This window comes from Rhincodon typus, chromosome 8 (genome assembly GCF_021869965.1).
Source record: "Rhincodon typus isolate 14 chromosome 8, sRhiTyp1.1, whole genome shotgun sequence".
Classification (NCBI taxonomy): domain Eukaryota; kingdom Metazoa; phylum Chordata; class Chondrichthyes; order Orectolobiformes; family Rhincodontidae; genus Rhincodon; species Rhincodon typus.
The window spans coordinates 37330567-37349895 of NC_063339.1; the positions used below are offsets into that span (position 1 = coordinate 37330567).

At 40.8% G+C, this 19329-nt stretch overlaps 1 protein-coding gene across 1 annotated transcript in view; it reads right to left on the reverse strand.

Annotated features, from left to right (window-relative positions):
* Nucleotides 1-2795: 2795 nt before the first annotated feature.
* LOC109922785 (ATP-dependent RNA helicase TDRD9-like) overlaps nucleotides 2796-19329 on the reverse strand; it is a 36519-nt gene continuing 19985 nt past the window's right edge. Inside the window, exons 10-14 of the mRNA XM_020522828.2 lie at nucleotides 9210-9306; nucleotides 8639-8777; nucleotides 6901-7013; nucleotides 5485-5557; nucleotides 2796-3466 (exon numbers count right to left, since the gene is read on the reverse strand). Of these exons, the coding sequence (XP_020378417.1) occupies nucleotides 3377-3466; nucleotides 5485-5557; nucleotides 6901-7013; nucleotides 8639-8777; nucleotides 9210-9306 (512 nt within the window). The 3' untranslated portion in view covers nucleotides 2796-3376. The remainder of the gene's footprint in view (nucleotides 3467-5484; nucleotides 5558-6900; nucleotides 7014-8638; nucleotides 8778-9209; nucleotides 9307-19329) is intronic.

Here is a 19329-nt window from a genome sequence, read left to right on the forward strand (position 1 = left end):
AAGAACAGGTTAGGGAGGCAGGGACGAGCTGGACTGGTTTTGGGATGTGGTAGGGGGAGGGGAGATTTTGAAACTTGTGAAATCCACATTGATACCATTGGGCTGCAGGGTTCCCAAGCGGAATATGAGTTGCTGTTCCTGCAACCTTCGGGTGGCATCGTTGTGGCACTGCAAGAGGCCCAGGATGGACATGTTGTCTGAGGAATGGGAGGGGGAGTTGAAATGGTTCACGACTGGGAGGTGCAGTTGTTTGTTGCGAACCGAGCGTAGGTGTTCTGCAAAGCGGTCCCAGAGTCTCCGCTTGGTTTCCCCGATGTAGAGGAAGCCACACCGGATACAGCGGATGCAGTATACCACATTGGCAGATGTGCAGTGCACCTCCCAGTCGCGAACCATTTCAACTCCCCCTCCCATTCCTCAGACGACATGTCCATCCTGGGCCTCCTGCAGTGCCACAACGATGCTACCCGAAGGTTGCAGGAACAGCAACTCATATTCCGCTTGGGAACCCTGCAGCCCAATGGTATCAATGTGGATTTCACAAGTTTCAAAATCTCTCCTCCCCCTACCGCATCCCAAAACCAGTCCAGCTCGTCCCTGCCTCCCTAACCTGTTCTTCCTCCCACCTATCCCCTCCTCCCACCTCAAGCCACACCTCCATCTCCTACCGACCAACCTCATCCCCGCCCCCTTGACCTGTCCATCCTCCCTGGACTGACCTATCCCCTTCCTAACTCCCTACCTACACTCACCTTTACTGGCTCCATCCCCGCCTCTTCGACCTGTTTGTTTCCTCTCCACCTATCCTCTCCTCTGTCCCTCTTCTATCCGCCTCCCACTCTCTCCCTATTTATTTCAAAACCCCCTTCCCCTCCCCCTTTTCTGATGAAGGGTCTAGGCCCGAAACGTCAGCCTCTCTGCTCCTATGATGCTGCTTGGCCTGCTGTGTTCATCCAGCCCTGCACCTTGTTGTCTCGGATTCTCCAGCATCTGCAGTTCCTACTATCTCTGATTCAGTTGAAAAAGTTTCCTGTGTTCCTACTGTTAAACTTGGATTTTTAGAGGAAGTCTGTTTAACGTAATAGGAAGCGAAGTATCTGTGGTTTTAGGATCTGGGTTTGCAGTTTCAGTAAACTGTGCATTAGAACTTAGGTTTTATCACTTTATGCCACATATTAACGATTTTTCAGCTCGGCACAATATTGAGCTCTCCTCCATTCCCTTCACCTCAGCGCATATTTCTTTGACCAGGAGTCCCTCCACTTAGCAGATCTATTCACCCGACTCCTGTTCTTCCTCCATCTACACTCCTCCCTTTGGTCTCTGACCTTTACTTATCTTTTCGGAGTTGGACAATACAACTTCAACCATTCCCAATTTCTCTGCAGCCCTCACTTAATCGAATTGGTTTTCCTCTAAACTTGCTGTAATCCATTCTCAGGTCCAAAGCTATCATCGTTGTCAAACCTGCAACAGCAGCAGTGTTCTTACTGTCTGGTGTACTGGTCTCTATCTAGTTGAAGGCCAACTCTCTGACAGTTCCTCCTACTTCCCCACGGTCTATATCCCCATTAATGAATATTAAGTCATTGTATCCAAAACCATCTCTGTCCTCATCTCCTCCAGAGATCTTTCCTCAACAACTTCCTATCTCAGTCCCTTAATCCAAAGTTCCACAAACAGGTCTTCCCTCGCAAAGCTGTTATTTTAGACTCTCCGTCTAAACTCACTTTTTCTTAAGACCATAAGAAATAGGAACAGGAGTAGGTTGTTTGACTCCTAGGCCTGGCTCTGCCATTTAACAGGATCATGGCTGATCTGACATTCCTCACATCCATTTTCCTGTGTTTTACCTATATCCCTTGATTCCCTGACTGATAAAGAATTTATCTATCTCAGCCTTAAATATAAACAAGGACTCTGCCCACAGCTCTCTGTGGCAAGAACTTTCAAAGACTTGCACCTCTCAGGAAGAAATGCCTCCTCATCTCGGTCTCAAATTGGCACCCCTTTATTCTGAAACTATGTCATTTAGTCCTAGACTCTTCCCATGAGGGGGAATATCCTCTCAACATTTACCTTATCAATTTCCTTAAGAATCCTATACATTTCAATGAGATCACCCCCTCATTCTTCTGAACTCCAGCAAGAAGAGTCGCAACCTGTTTAGCCTTTGCTAATAAGGAAATCCCTCTGTATCGGAGATCATCCTCATGAACTTCTCTGAACCACCTCCAAAGAAGTAATATATTTCTTTAAATAAGGGGACCAAAACAGCTCACAATAATCCAGCTGCAGTCTCACCAGCATCTTGTACAGTTGCAGTAAGACTTTCTGACTCTTACACTCCAAACCCCTTGAAATAAACATTTTCCAGCCTCATCCAGTTCTCCTGACTTATGTCCTTGATTCCTTTGATGTCCACGTTAGTAGTTTTCACTTTCCATCTTCTATTCACCACTGGCATCTAAATCTATCTCCACCTCCACTCCACACCCAGATGGTCTGAGAGCTCTCCATTTTCCTTCTTAAAGAGGTCAAACCAGTTTTTATCAACTACTGCTACCCTCTACAAAATGTTCTCTTACTTGATAACTTCTCTGTTAATTAATCTAATTTCCTTCAAATAAAAGGTGTTGTCATTGGTACCCGCATGGGTCCTAGTCGTGCCTGTCTTTTTAGAAGAAATGTGGAACATTTCTTGTTCTGGTCCTACTTAGACACTTCCTCAAAACTCTTCCAGACTTATGAGGACTGTATTGGCACTGCAAAACATTTACAATTCATCCACATGATTTACTGGTTCAGAAACATGCTTGTTTTATTAACAACTTCAAAACAAAATAATGCTACAACGAACAAAATATTTGTGTTCTCTATGCAACAATGAGAAGTCTGATGAAACATGACCTCTTCACACACTTAAGTAAATCAAATAAGAAATGCTTAGCAATAAAGCCAATAGTATTTTCTATAATTTTTCTATAAGTGCAATAATTTTTAGCCCTAATTAGCATGCAGCTGGTTTCAATACCCACTTACAGATACAACAAATCATAATCCATCAGTTTGAAATCAAAGTGAAAGCCAAAACCAAGCTTACTGCTCCATCAAAATAAGCTTGCAATTGGACCACATTACAGGTTTTAAAGCAACCACTTGTCCTTTAGATATCTTTCAATCCAGAATTTAAGAAATTACAGCATCTTGTGTTAAAGGCCATTTTTGTTCCATCAACTATAATAGCTTCTTCCAAAACAGGCCACATTCAGCTGAAAAGCAACATGAACATTTTTCATATTTTGGGGCTTAACTGGTTCCAATCCTTTCCTTAAGTCAGCAATTCTGAACAGTGTCACATCTTTATTTGGATGGCTTAAGGATTCAGCAACACCATGGAATGCATTTGGTAAAGAACTATTTTGTTTTCTTCCCTGGACTGGTTCAAGAGAAGCCCTGGATCCACCTAAAGAAAAAAACACACAAGCTAAATAAAAACCGCAAGAACTGTGGATGCTGTAGATCAGGAACAAAAACAGAAGTTTCTTGGAAAGCTCAGCAGGTCTTGCAGCACTTATGAAAAAGAAAATCAGAGTTAACATTTCGGGCCCGTTTCTGAGGAAAGGTCACCAGACCCGAAACATTAACTCTGATATTGCTTCACACATGCTGCCAGACCTGCTGAGCTTTTCCAGCAACTTCTGTTTTTGTTCCTTACACACAAGCTAAATATTTATTGAACTATTTTGACCCATTTTCCCAACATACGTTCTTTTTGGTCAATCCCAATTGTGTTTCAATTTAAAACACAGTACATGAAATCCAGTCAGATTAATGTGAAGATCATTTCCTGAGATGTTTATACTATCTCGAATAATTCAAACCATTTTGAAAGTCAATGGCAGCCTCATGTTACATTACTTTATTCAATCACCTCTCGCAGCAACTTAATCCAAATTTAAATACTGCATAGAGCAAGAGCTCATAGCCGTAAAATTAAATACCACAATTTCCTAAAATCTATTATTTTCCCATTTAAAATGCCACGTTTTCACTTATTTAGAATAAAGGTTTATGCATTTAAAAAAGAACAGATGAGGCAAAATATTTTCTCAAGAAATGTTAAGTGTCTTTGGAATGCTCTTTCTGAAAAGGCAGTAGAAACAGTTTTTGAATTTTTCAAGTCAGATGTAAAAGGATTCTTGCTAAGAAAGGGCTGGAATGGTCTTAGGGACAGGCAAGAAACTGTATTTGAGGTTACAATCATGTTGATTTGATGCTTGATGTTACTAAATGGCAGAGCAAGCTCGAAGGGCTCAAAGATTGCCTCCTGCTCCTTGCTTGTATGTTTTTAATTTGCTTATTGCATAATGCTCCAAGTAGCCTCTTAAAGTTTTCCAACCTGAAAGGATAGCCCTAGCAAACCTCCACCCAGGTGAATTACAAAATAAAGTAAGAGGAATATTACATTGAACTGCCTGCCCACATGGGAAATGTTCCAGCAATTATATGACATGTGCAAAAGGAGCAAAAGTATGGCACTGTGGATCACCAACACTGTTTCTTGTGTGTCCACTACTCTGGAAATAGTCACACTCACAAGGGAAATCAGTATCAATAATTCACTATACCAAAAAGTCTTTCACCATGTAAATCACTTGGGATATATTCACAATGCAGTATGATACTCTATTTTCCCATCTATCCGTTCCTTCAGGACAAAAGCAAAGTAAAAGGACAGATTTCAACTATATATAATAAAACACATCCTCTCAAAATTAACAAAAGTATTGTTGACAACCAATTCATAATACATTTACATATACCCGTAACAGCTCAAATCAATAACTTTAGTGGCTCAACAAAGATAGCAGCCAGGCTATTTCTCCCACCCATCTCTTCAGCACAGCATGTTAATATTAGTGCAGTACAACATTAGAGCTTCAAACTACGGAATTGATCTTTTCCAATACTCCAATTGGTAAATGGCTTGTCCAATGTGAGTCTGTTCTATTATGACCAGGAGACTTCTGGTTTGCCGAAGCAGACTTTAAGAACTGGGATATGAAAAGTGACTGGTTCCCCTTTCTTGATTTTGAGTAGATAAATTGCATTATGATTTATATTATCTTTCCTTTGGTCTCCTCTCCTGAAGGTTATTATTTCACAGTAAAAGAAAGACAAAGGGACTCCAAATATTTTCTGCTCCAAGTCACAGAACTTATTAAGAAGAATATATGATCTGAGTACAAAGACGATCATCTCTCCCTACCCAGCCAGTGAAAAGAAATCCTGCATTTCTTCAGTACTACCCAATCAACACAGCAAAGATTTAAACTAGGGACCTTGAAAGGCAACACGTTTATCAATTATGTTTACATTTAACTTGGAATATTATCACGTTTGTGATTAAAAAATACAGATAAGCATATGTCGGTTGTCATGCAGCACGAGTTTAGGATCATGTTGAAAATATATATCTACCTGATTCCACTTGTATGGTCTTTCACAGTATTGTGGTGTAATACTTTCTCTCAGCTTCTTTCCAGTGAATATGCTGTAAACAGACCAACATTAGGATCTTGTCAGAACTTGTTTCACCACGAGATTGGCACGATATCAAAAGCTGATCAGTAGTGTCACATTAGTAAAATCAAAACATTGCCTAAACTTGCAGGACTCTCTCATGGCAGATCCTCTTGGGTGCAGAACCATTTATTGCAAAATTCCATTCCATTTAACCAATGCAGACAATGCCATCCTTGACAAGGGAACATAGCACCAACTTTAAACAATGACTTGCAGATAGTAACACTGTACAAATTACTCTTCTCAAATCCAGAAAGCCAAAATGATCAAAAATCAAGTACTAGAGTTTTCAAAAAATTTCCTGGAATAAGAAAATCCAAATGACGATTTCATGCAAAGAACTTATCACTTGAAATAAAAGAGCCAAAATAAAAGAAATAGCAGTGAACTGAAGGATTTTTTATATTGCTTTGGAACGAGGTGATGAAAGTGATTAAATCCACTACTTCTTTTAAAGAAAGTTTAGTGCACTAGCTCTTACTGGAAAACAGGAGTGTGCCATTCCTTTTCCTGCTTAAAGAAAAACTGCAAACTCATCAATCTGTAAACAATGAACCCACTAGGAGAACTATTATCAATAATCCCCAATGGCAATATTTCATTTGCCCTTCTTCTCTCCCTATTTGGTTCTTCCTCAATTCTTTTCTTCAATTTCCCTGTGCACCTCTTTCCCATCAGCTCCAAGATTTCTTCTGTCCCACCTTCCTTTGGATTTTATTCACCTCCATTTTCCCTTCCGCCTTCTCTCAAATGCTTTCTTCCACCTCATCTCTCTTGAAACTGCCTTGTGTCACTTTTTCTTTCCCCTCCCATTCACCCTATCTTCACTACCTGCTACTTCGCTCCTTGAACAATTCACAAATTATATAACTAAGGTGATGTACTAAGAAAGGGTAAAAAATGTATTTTTATTATCTCCCAAAGACATTTGTAATCTTTTCTGGGGAAGGATGGTGGCACAGTGCTAATATCACTGGATAAGTAATCAAAACATCCAGGATAATGCTTTGGGAACAGGGGCTCAAATCCCACCATAGCAGAATTTAAATTCAATTAATAAATCTAGAATATAAAAATAATCTAGTAGACTACTTTCAAAGTACTCCGTTCGGAATACATTTCCTTATTCTGAATTTATTTCAAATGTACTGATGTTTAGAATTTGCAAATTTAACAATGTGACTCCAAGGTTTTAACCAGTTTTCAAATGATCAGTACTAAGTAGATCATCTTCTCATCTTCCAACTGCATAAACAATATGCTCCCTGGGTGTTACCAGGACAAGTATTATAGCACTCTGGGTGGCCTTACTCTATTAATCTCTGTCGGGCTTCATTTTGCAGTGTACGTATTTTCTCATGGTTTCCTGAACGTAGTAGTCCATCACAAACTAACATGTTAATTGTGCTCCGCAGCAGATTGATCTGAAGGTAAAAGTTCAAACATAACTTTTCAGCATTTTCAAGATGAAAAATATTTTCCTGAATCTATCCATGACACAGCTAAGTTGATTAAAAAAATTCTATTCTATCAACACACAAACTGGAGAAGGACACAGTCTGAGAAGACTGACAAATTTACTGATCTGTAACTCTTATAAAAGATGAAGTCTATTTTGAGGTAGCTGACAGACTTTTGGAGAACAGAAACTTATTGTTAAATGTTTGACACAAGAATGTTTAATTATTCAACAGTAGTCACACATCAAGACTGCTGTGCCCATTTGAAATCATACCAAACTGGTCTTGAACCACAGAATCCATTTGTAATTTCAGCTCTCATAACAAAATGTTTCATTTTTTGAATGAATTAAGGACAATGGAGTAATTTAGTTAAATTTGAAAATAGTTGCTTTACATAAGAACTAGGAGCAGGAGTAGGCCATCTGGCCCCTTGAGCCTGCCTCGCCATTTAATAAGATCATGGCTGATCTTTTTGAGACTCAGCTCCACTTACCCGCCCACTCACCATCACCCTTAATTCCTTTACTGTTCAAAAAATTATCTAGCCCTGCCTTAAAAACATTCAGCGAGGTAGCTTCAACCACTTCACTGGGCAGGGAATTCCAAAGATTCACAACCCTTTGGGTGAAGAAGTTCTTCCTGACCTCAGTCCTACATCTGCTTCCCTTTATTTTGAGGCGATGCCCTCTAGTCCTAGTTTCACCTGCTAGCGGAAACAACCTCCCTGCCTCCACTTTATCTATTCCCTTCATAATCTTATATGTTTCTATAAGATCTCCCCTCTTTCTTACTATCACCTTTCAACATCATGAAGAAATAGCCTTAATATTTGTGCAGTCTTAAATTCTATTTCCTTCATAGATGCCAAAAAATAAAGCAAATTAGCAATGCAATAAATCATTATGCACAATGCAGCAGAATTGATTTCAGACATTTCAAGTCTCTGTGTATGTGGCATTAGCTCTATGTGCATTAAAAAGAAATTTTCATTCTTCCAAGTGCAGAATTACTTTATGGAGCTGTATGTGAACATATTGCCAGAAGATATTATATTTTACATCCATAGATAATTTATCACCAGATGAATAGCCTTTCTCCTACTCAGGTTACGCTTCCCTAGAATTCATTAAGTGAAAAATATTTCAGCTTTTGTTTGAAAAGAAGGTGACTACATATCAAATACTATGATGCAAATTAATTTTAACGAGTTCAACATTTGGAAATCTACTAATATCTACAAGAAAACACAACCAACAAAGCCTCAAGCTTCCTTCCTAAGTGGCAGTTGTATCATTACTGAATCATTATCTTTAGTTTCAGATGGTAACATAATTTCTCGGTGTTTACCAAAGAGCTAGAAGTATTTGGAAATTTTAAATGTTCAATTTGCGAACATTAATAATCAAATATCAGCCACCTGTAATTTAATTACACAACTTAAGAAATTTCATGTAAAAGGAAGTAGAACATTATCTAGAAGGCAAGTGTCAGTCCTCAAATTAATAAAATTAAAAATATTATAGATGGAATTCAGGTGGAGAACACAGTTAAGTTTCTCAGCACATCACACAGTAATACCACACTACCTCCATAATATCATTTACATCAAAATGCACATCAAAAACAACTTCCAGATCATGTTCTTCCAACAGAGGAGCATTGGTTGTTGGATTCCACCCTAAGCCACACAGCGCACCAGTGTAATACTTTCTCAGTCTGTCAGTTCTGTAGAAACATAAAATTTACAACTGTCAGCATAGGCAAGGACAACCAAAATCAAAAACACCGAAGGTATAACCACCCTACCCTTAAAATTATAACTTGTGTGCTATTCTCACATGCTTAATTGTGGCTGGTGAAGAGAAGCATCGACCAGAATTTTTGAGCAGTTTTGACACCTGACATGCGTGTTCAGATGCAAAAATAGGCAACTCTAAGAGAAAGAATATATGCCCACCATTGTGAAATTTTAAGTTCAAAATCATCACATCAAAAACAGTGCTTCTTTACAAATTCAGTCATCAAACACCACAGACAGTAGCAGTAGTGGCCCATATCACATCTGGTTAAAAGAAGAATATATAAAGTTAAGTGACAAAAGAGAAACACAAAAAAGAAATTTTATGCAGCTGCCCTCCTGCACATTTTCACATGTACCTTAGTTCTACAACTGGAGCGAATATCATACAGATGAGAGCTGGAAGTCCATGGATATTTGGCATCAAACTAGTTTCTCTCACAATTATAGTTGAACCTGTAAGACCAGACAATGATAAAGCAGGCAAATTTTTTAAAAGGTTAACAGGATAAAATTCTTTCTGACCCTGCATTTCAATGATTACGAATGGGTAAAAACACCATTTCCTTCACAAAACATTCCAAAAAAAATGACAGCTATTAAGAATACAAATACACTCTGTTTCAGGAAGCAGTCACACGTTAGTTACATCAAATGTGGTCCACGGTCCATGAGCAGACTGCAAGTGAGGCAAGTACGGGGATCCAGAATTTTACGATGGGGGAGCCTCAGCTGGTATCCTTGTCCAGTACGTAGGAGATTCTTACTCACAGGTCAGGACATACCTCCTCTGCTGCAGAGGAATTTGAGTGGAAGGGGAAAGGATCAAGGTGTCGTGATCCATGCAGATACCAATGACATAGGGAGGTCTAGGAAAGAGGTTCTGCTGAGATATTATGAGCAGCTTGAGGTTAAATTAAAAAGCATAACCACAAAGGCAATAATTTCTGGATTACAATTTGAACCACATGCAAATTGGCATAGAGTAAATAAGAGTACAGAGGTAAATGCGTGGCTCAACGAATGGTGGTGGAGAGACTGGTTCTGATTCACGTGGCCCTGGCACCAGTACTCAGGAATGAGTGAGCTGTTCCACTGGAAGGGGCTTCATTTGAAGCAAACTGGTATCAGTATCCTGGCAAATAGTATATCTAGGGCTGTAGATTGTTAGAAACTGTGGTCCCCTTTAAAACAAAACCCTTTCAGTATTCCACTGTATTTACTGTGTAGCATGAGACCCCATTTAACTGTGTTGCAGTCGTAACTAGCTTTCTACAAACAGAAACAAATTTCTAGCATATGAAAATACAGGAAAGCTCACAGGAATCAGTGAGATCATGATATTCAATTGAACCGACAAAGATTTTTCAATCATGCTATCTTATTATCAATGCAGCATTTGGGCGAATAGGATGCTTTGGTCTTAGAAGGAATGACAATTAATCTTCAAATTGAGGTGGGCAATGGGACAATATTCATCCTGATAATGGTTCAGACAGTTGACTGACACAGCATAGATCGCCAGCCGTAAAAGTAACTATATCAACAAGGAGGTGGAAAGTGGGGTGAAGAGATGGAAGACCCATGGAAATATACTATCACCTCTTTCAGAGAAGACGAGAATTCAAGGGATTAACAAAGACTGTTACCACCAAAGATGCCATCAAAGACTGTGAAACATCAGGGATAAACAGGCCATCACTCCAAACTATAGAGGGCCACTACTTCTGCTTCTTCATTTTACAGAAAGCTTTGGGATTGGTGAAGCCTTCTCACCTGTCACAAGTCTTATTATTCTTTTCTGTACGTAATTAACTAAGGTATTATGTCTAAATTGCTTAACCTTAAATTCAATATAACTACATGAAAATTGATTACAAATGGTCAACTGCTGATTTTAGGTAACGGTGATCAAACTCCCAGAAACAATCTAACAGTTCACGTCAGGAATAAGATCTCACAAAAGTTGACAGTTAACTGGCTTTAAATTTGAGAAGTAGCAATTTTACATTTGTGGTTGCATGCATGTGGAGTAAATCTTAAGTACAATCTCTCTCCGGATGATGTTCCCTCCTGCCTGTAAGAATCTGTGTTTGAATGTACCTTTTTGCCAAGGGTTGTGTTTATGGGATTTACTATATTGGAACAGTTAATTAGTTAAGTTGCTGTATCAGGTCTATTAGGTTTTCCAATAGTTGTTACTCTAAGTTCTGATTTCTTTTGTTCATGTTTCAACTGTAGTGTTTAAATAAATTCTGTTTTGCCTAAAGCCGAGTGGTTTGACCAGTTGCATCACACCTGGAACACCCATTTCACATCTGCCTTTAAAATAAGAAAAAGTTAGGGTCTAGGCTATCTTCGTAAAATATTCTGAGGGGTCTGGCCTGGCCATAACAGATTGAGGGTTCATCCAGGATAATTCTATAATTCCAATGTGCGTTTAGGGTTGTTGGACTCAAAGGTGGCGAGTGATAGGTGTTAGTGTATTTTGTTTCGGGTGTTGAATTCGGTTGGTTTAAACAGTGCTTTGTGTAGTAATGGCTCTTTTCAGTCACTAAGAATTTTCTGAGGGTGGAAGAAATGGTTTTACAAAAGGTGAGCAAGGCAAACAAACTGGAGTGGGGTTGCCTTTGTGAGAAAAGGAGGGAATTACAGCAACAGCTTGACATTTAAATTTGCTTGAAATGCCATCGATGTCTTTGGAAATGGCTAGAATTCAATTGCAAATGAAGCAGCCTGAAAATGAAAGGGAGCTGAAACAGTTTAAGTTATGGTTGAAAGCAGAGGGAAGAGAAAAGGAAAAAGTTGCCCGAGCAGAACAAAAAGGACAGAATCACCCTGACAGTACAAAGAGAAAAGGAAAGAATTGCACTGGCAAAAAAAAGGAGAGGCCCTAGCAAGAAAGGGAGGGGGGTGGGAAAGAGAGAGAGAGAGAAAGAAAGAAAGAGAACGAAAAGCAGAAAGGGAGAGACTAAATAAAAACCGAGAGAACTGCGGATGCCATAAATCAGCAACAAGAACAGAAGTTGCTGGAAAAGCTCAGCAGGTCTGGCAGCATCTGTGAAGAGAAAAATTGGAGTTACTGTTTCAGGTCCAATGACTCTTCCTTCTACCAACTGTAGCCAAAGGCTTGATGGGGACCTGTTTAAATATATCCAAGCATTACCTAAATTTGATGCGAAGGATGTATAAGCCTTTTTTTAAATCTCATTTGAGAACTTGGCTAAATAAATGAAGTGGCTGGTGACCATGTGGGTTTTGTTGATCCAAACAAAGTTGGTAGGTAGATCTAGTGAGGTATTCGTATCACATTTAGAGGAGGTATCTGGGGAGTATGAGGAGATGAAGAAAGCCATCTTAAGTGCATATGAACTTGTGCCAGAAGCTTACAGACATTTCAGGTACTTAAGGAGGGACCCTGGTCAAACATACATTGAATTCAAAAGGATCAAAACAAAGTAATTTTGATAGGTTGATAAGGGCATTAAAAGTAGATAGACAATTATTTTGGAGGAGTTCAAAAATTCACTTTCTGAGATAGTGAGAACTCATGTGAAAAAACAGAGAGTTAAAACAGCAAGACTAGCTGCTGAAATGGCTAATGATTATGAGTTGGCTCATAAATCAACTTTTGGCTTCCGACATGAATTTCAATCCATGAGGGATAGAAACTGGGGAAAAAGAGAAATCCTCAGGTGATAAGGAAAAGTATATCTCATTGAAGACAATAAAGATAGCTTAGCAGAAGGTAAAAAGGAAATCCATGAAAGGGAAAGAGAAGTTAGAAAGCTCAGGTGTTTTCACTGCAATAAAGTAGGCCACATGAAGTCCCAGTGGTGGTGGTTTAGGAAAAGCTCTCGGAAGATAGATGTAGGAAAACAGGATAAGTTAATGAATTTTGTAAAAGTGGTAAAGGAAAGCATAGTGGAGGCTAAAAAGCTGTACCAGAATGTATAACCTGGTCAGAGGTTGGTTGAGAAGGAAGTGTTATATTTTCTTAAACCATTTATTTGCGAAGGTGAGGTTTACATGCATAAATTAGGAGCAGCAGGTAAAGAAGTTACAGTATTAAGAGATACGGGATCGTGTCAATCTTTAATGTTGAGAGATGAGGAGATATGTAATTCAGAAAGACTATTGCCAGAAAAAGTGCTACTAATTGAAATTCATGGTGAGATGACAAGTGCTCCATTATGGAGAGTGAGGTTGGAATGTCCAGCGAAAAGTGGATAAGTGATGATAGCAGTACTGGAGAAACTCTCGGCTCCAGAAATACAATTTGTCCTTGGTAACAATATAGCTGGATCACAGGTAGGAGTGCAGCCTACTGTGGTTAAAAGATCAACAAGGTCATCGATGTGTGGAACCAGCGCAGATGGGTGAGACACTAAATGAATACTTCACGTCAGCTTTTACTGTGGAGAACGAAATGGAGGCTACAGAACTCGGGGGGAATAAATATTGATGTCTTGAAAATAGTCAACATTACACAATATCAGGTGCTGGAGGTCTTAAAAACAAAGGTGGATAAATCTCCAGGACCTGATCAAGTGTATCCCAGGACGTTGTGGTAAGTTAGAGAAGAGATTGCAAGGCTCCTAGCAGAGATATTTCTATCATCTATAGCCATGAGTGAGATGCCAGAGGACTGGAGAGTGGCAAATGTTATGCCTTCATTTAAGAAAGGCTGGAAGGAGAACCACGGGAACTATAGACTAATTAGTTTAACATCAGTGGTGGGTATGTTGTTGGACAGGATTCTGAAAGATAGAATTTATACTCATTTGGAGACAAAGGGACTGATTAGGGATAGTCACCATGGCTTTGTTGTGGGAAATTGTGTCTTAGAAACTTGATTGAGTTTTTTGAGGATGTTACCAAAAGAATTGTTGAGGACAGAGTGGTAGACGTTCTTTGTTTGGACTTTAGTAAAACCCTTGTCAAGGTTCCGCATGTTAGACTAATTTGTACAGTTAGATCACATGGGATTGCCAACTGACTGCAAAATTGGCTTGACAGTAAGAGACAAAGGTGGGTGGTGAACGGTTGTTTTTCGGACTGGAGGCCTGTGACCAGCGGTGTTCCACAGGGATCAATGCTGGGTCCACTTTTGTTTGTCATTTATATAAATGATTTGGGTGAGAATTTAGGAGGCATGGTTAGTAAGTTTGCGGATGACACCAAAATTGGTGGTACAGTCGTCAGTGAAGAATAGTAACTAAGGGAAAAAAGGGACCTTGATCAATTGGGTCAATGGGCTTAGGAGTGGCAGATGGAGCTTAATTTGGATAAATGCAAGATGTTGCATTTTGGTAAGATGAACAAGGGAAAGACTGACAGTTAATGGTAGCGTCTTGGGCAGTATTGTTGGACAGATAGACCTACGGGTTTAGGTATATAGTTCTTTGAACATTGCATAACAGCTAGACAGGGTGGTTAAGAAGGCTTTTAACATGCTTGCCTTCATTGTACAGACCATTGAGTATAGGAATTGGGACATCACATTGTGATTGTACAAGATGTTGGTGAGGCCACTTTTGCAGTACTGTGTACAGTTCTCATCACCCTGCAGTAGGGAGAATATTATTAAATTGGAGGGGGTTCAGGAAAGATTTGCCAGGATGTTGCGAGGACTGGAGGGTTTGAGTTATAAGGAGAGGCGAGACAGGCCTGGACTTTTTTCACTAAAGCTAGAAGGTTGAGGTGTGACCTTATAGGAGTTTATAAGATCATGAGGGACATAGATAAGGTGAATACCAAAGGTCTTTTCCCTCAAGTGTGGGCATATTCTTAAGGGGAGAGGAGAAAGATTTAAAAGGGACCTGATAGGCAATTTTTTCACACAGAAAACAATGATTCATATGTGGAATGAACTGCAAGAGGACATGGTAGATGCAGGTACAGTTACAACATTTAAAAGACATTTGGACAGGTACATGAATAGGAAAAGTTTAGAGGAATATAGGCCAAATGCAGGAAAATGGGAGTAGTTTAATTTGGGAAACTTGGTTGACTTGATGGAGTTGGACAAAAGGGTCTGTTTCCCTGCTACGTGACTCTATGACACTAATAAGACAACAGTTGGATTACTATGAAAACTTTTCAGCTTCTTATCTAAGGAAAGATGTACTGGGATTGCAGGCAGTCCAAAGTAGGTTTAGTAAGCGGATACCAGGGGACTGTCTTACGAGAGAGATTAAGTAGATTGGGTCTGTACTTGTTAAAATATAGGAAAATACGGTGCAACTTTATTGAAACATACAAGATTCCTAGAGGATTTAATGGCATAGATGCCCTGTGGGAGAGTCTAGGGCCACCAAAGGACATAATCTCAGAATGAGGGGTCACAGATTTAAGGCAGAGAGAAGAATGAATTTCTCCTGAGGGTTGCAAATCTGTGGAATTCTTTCCTTCAGAGAGCTGTCAAGACTGGGTCATTAAATATATTCAAGCCTGAGATAGATTTTTAATCGGTAAGGGAATCAAAGGTTATGGGGAAAAGGCAGAAAAATAGAGTTGAAGATTATTAGATCTACCTTGATCTTGCTAAACGGTGGGGCAGCCTTAATGGACTGAACAGTGTATTTCAGCTCCTACAGTCTTACAGTCTAACTCTGTTCTAATAAGATGATGACCAAGTGGTACTACTGCTAGAAAACTAATGAAGAGATCCAAGTAATGTTCTGGGGACCTGTGTCTGAATCCTGTCACAGCAGATGCTGGAATATGAATTCAACAACAAAACTGGATTAAGAGTTTAATGATTACCATGAAACCACTGTCAATTGTTGGGGGAAAAAGCATCTAGTCATTAATGTCCTTTAGAGAAGGAAACTGCTGTCCTTACCTGGTCTGTATGTAACTCCAGACCCATAGCAATGTGGGTTGACTTCTAACTGCCCTCTGAGCAATTCCGGATAGCCAATAAATGCTGGCCTAGTCAGTAACACCCACATCACATGAATGATATTTTTTAAGAAAATCCTTTGTCAATTACTTTAAATCAGTGTTTTACAGTTACAAATAGGTCCTTCCTCTCCACCATCTGAGCCCTTCATAATTTTATACACTTCAAGTAAACTGAACATCAGCTCCGTCCATTCCATTTTTATCCCCCCTCATAGCTAATGTGCTTCATCCCTGGCAAAGCAGCGTAAATCATCTTACCATCATCTATTATGACCAGGTGAGAAGTGGTGAATTGGCTCCCCTCTTTCTAACCCACTCAACTGGCTATATCAAAGATCCCAAATCTTTTTAGCATACAGCTGTATCACACCAACTGAACTTAGCTGACTAGTTCAAAATTATGCAGCCAATTATAATATTTTCTTCAGTGAAACAACCAGGAACTTAATTCCATACCAAATGCTGCCCCACCTAGCAGGGTGACGAAACGTCTGCAACCAAACACACCGGCTTAGTAAGTTTGCAGATGACATAAAGATCAGTGGAGTTGTGGACAGCATAGAAGGCTGTCAAAGGATACAATGGCACATGAATCAATTGCAGATATGGGCAGAGAAATAGCAGATGGAGTTTAATCTGACTAAGTGTGAGGTGCTGCACTTTGGGAGATCAAATGTTAAGGAAAATATACAGTTAATGGTAGGTCTCTAAACAGCACTGACGTACAGAGGGATTTTGAGATTCAAGACCATAGCTCCCTGAAAGTGGCCACACAAGGAGATAGGGTTGTAAAGGCAGCATATGGCCTGCTTGCCTTGATGGATCAGGGTATTGAATACATATGAATCAGGATGTCATTTTGCAGCTTTGTAAGACTTTGGTTAGGCTGCACTTAAAAGAGTATTGTATTCAATTCTGGTCGCCATATTACAGGAAGGATTGGAGACTTTGGAGAGGGTACAAAAGAGGTTTACTAGGATGCAGTCTAGATTAGAGGATATGAGCTATAAGGAGACGCTAGAAAAATTATGGTTGTTTTCTCTGGAGCAGCACAGGCTCAGAGGAGAATTGATAGAAGTCTGTAAAATGACAGGATGCATAGATAGGATTGACGGTCAGAACCTTTTTCCCAGAGTTGAAATGTCTAATACTAGGGGGCATGCATTTAAGGTGAGAGGGGGAAATTTCAACTGAGATGTGAGGGTCAAGCTTTTTTTTTAAACACAGAACATGTTAAAATGTCTGGAGCACGCTGCCGGGGGTGGTGGTGGAGGCAGATACGATAGGGGTGTTTGAGGGGCTTTTAGATAACCACATGAACATGCAAGGAATGAAGGCATATGGACCAAGGGCAGAGGGAAGGGATTAGTTTAATCTGGCGTCATGTTCGGCACAACATCATGGGCCAAAGGGCCCATTCCTGTGCTGTACTGTTCTATGTTCTGTATGTTCTACATGCACTCAGAAGCAAAGCTCCAAACTATCAATGATGCACTTCAGGAATGCCAAGAAAGAGTGGGCCCAAAGCTAAATATGCAAACAACAAAGATTCTTGAGCAGCCTGCTCCCGTCACCCAATGGTGCATCCAGCTATTAAGAGTGAGTCACTGAACTATGTGGATCAACTTCTCTCGCTTGAGAGCCTCCTCTTAGTGAAGGCAGGCATTCAAAACAAAATTCTACATCACCCTGAGTGTACCAGCTCAACCTCTGGCCATCTGATTAACAAAGCGTTGATGACAAACACATGGTAATTATCTTAAATTCCTTGAGAAATATCATTAGTGATACCCCAAAAAGTCCTATAAATCCACAATAGAGTATGGAGCTGGAGGAACACAGCAGGCCAGGCAGCATCACAGGAGCAGGAAAGTTGACGTTTCGGGTCAGGACCCTTTTTCTGAAATGGGGAGGAGGAAAGGACCTCAGAAATAAATACAGGGAGGAGGGGTGGGGCTGGGGAAGGTAGGTGGAATGGTGATAGGTGAGTGCAGGCAGTGAGTGGTGGGGATTGGTCAGTGGGATGGGTGGGGCAGATAAGTGAGCAAGAAGATGGGCAGCTTGTGTCAGGTCAAGGAGGTGGGGATGAGATGGAGGCTTGGACATGGGATGAGGCCAGGGGTGGAGAGATTTTAAAACTGGTGAATTACATGTTTAGGCCATCAGGCTGTAGGCTCCCAAGGTGGAATATGGGGTGTTGCTCCTCCAGTTTGCGGGTGGCGTCATTGTGGCACTGGAAGAGGCCCAGGATGGATATGTCGCCCAGGGAGTGTGAGGGGTAGTTAAAATGGTTGGTGACCGAAAAGTGTTGTCGTTTGCTGCAAACAGAGCGTAGATGCTCGACGAAACAGTCTCTGAGTCTACGCTTGGTCTCACCGATGTAGAGGAGGCCACATCGGGAGCAGCGGATACAGTAGACCAAGGTGACGGATGTGCAGGTGAACCCCTGTCTAATGTGGAAGGTTTGTTGGGTGGGGGGGATGGGGGGGGAGGGGGGGGTGCGGAGTGTAGGGCAGATGTAGCACTCCCTGCAGTTGCAGGGAAAGTGCTGGGGGTGGCGGGATTATTGGAGAGTGTGGAGCCAATGAGGGAGTAACGGAGAGAGCGGTCCCTCAAAAGCAGATAAGGGTGGGGAGGGAAGTATCTCTTTGGTTGTGGTGTAGGTGGCAGAAGTGGCAGAGAATGATACGCTGGACGCAGAGGTTGGTGAGGTGATACGTGAGGACAAGGGGGATTCAGTCTTTATTTTTGTTGGGCAGTTGTGGGTGTAAGGCTGGGATGCAGGAAATTTGAGAGATGCGGCTGTGCATTTTCAATCGCAGGAGGGGGTAAGTTACAGTCCTTGAAATAGGAAGACATCTGGTATGCTTAGGAGTGGAATGCCCCATCTTGGGAGCAGAAGCGTCAGAGGCAGAGGATTTGGGAGTATGGGATCGCATTCTTGCAGGAGGGTGGGTGAGAAGAAGTGTAGTCTAGGCAGCTGTGGGAGTCAGTGGGCTTGAAACAGACATTAGTTTTGAGGTGGTCACTAGAGATGGAGATGGAGACGTCCAGTAAGGAAAGGAAGGTATTGGAGATGTAAGTAAAGTTGATGAACTGTTCAAACTCCTCATGGGAGCATGAGGCAACGCCGAAACAGTCATCGATGTAACGGAGGAAGAGGTGGGGGGATAGTGCCAGTGTAACAGCAGAAAAGCGAATGTTCCACGTATCCTACAAAGAGGCAGGCATAGCTTGGGCCCACGCGGGTGCCCGCGGCCACCCCCTTAGTCTGTAGGAAGTGGGAAGTATAAATCCACAGGCAAGATTGGAGGTTCAACATCAAGGCAATGGTTACTGTCAACTAGCAGTGTTGGACAGGCCACAGAGTTTGCATCTCTAACACTAGACTTCCAAAACAAGCTCTTTAATCTGAATTTGGTCATAGCAAACAGTTGCCAAGAGGGCAAAGGAAATGTTTAAAGGATAGCCTTAAACCCTCCCTGAAAGAAATGCAACATCCCTATCGACTCATGGGAATCTCTAGTCCAAAACCTTGCAAGCTGGAGGAGACATCCACAAAGGTTCCAA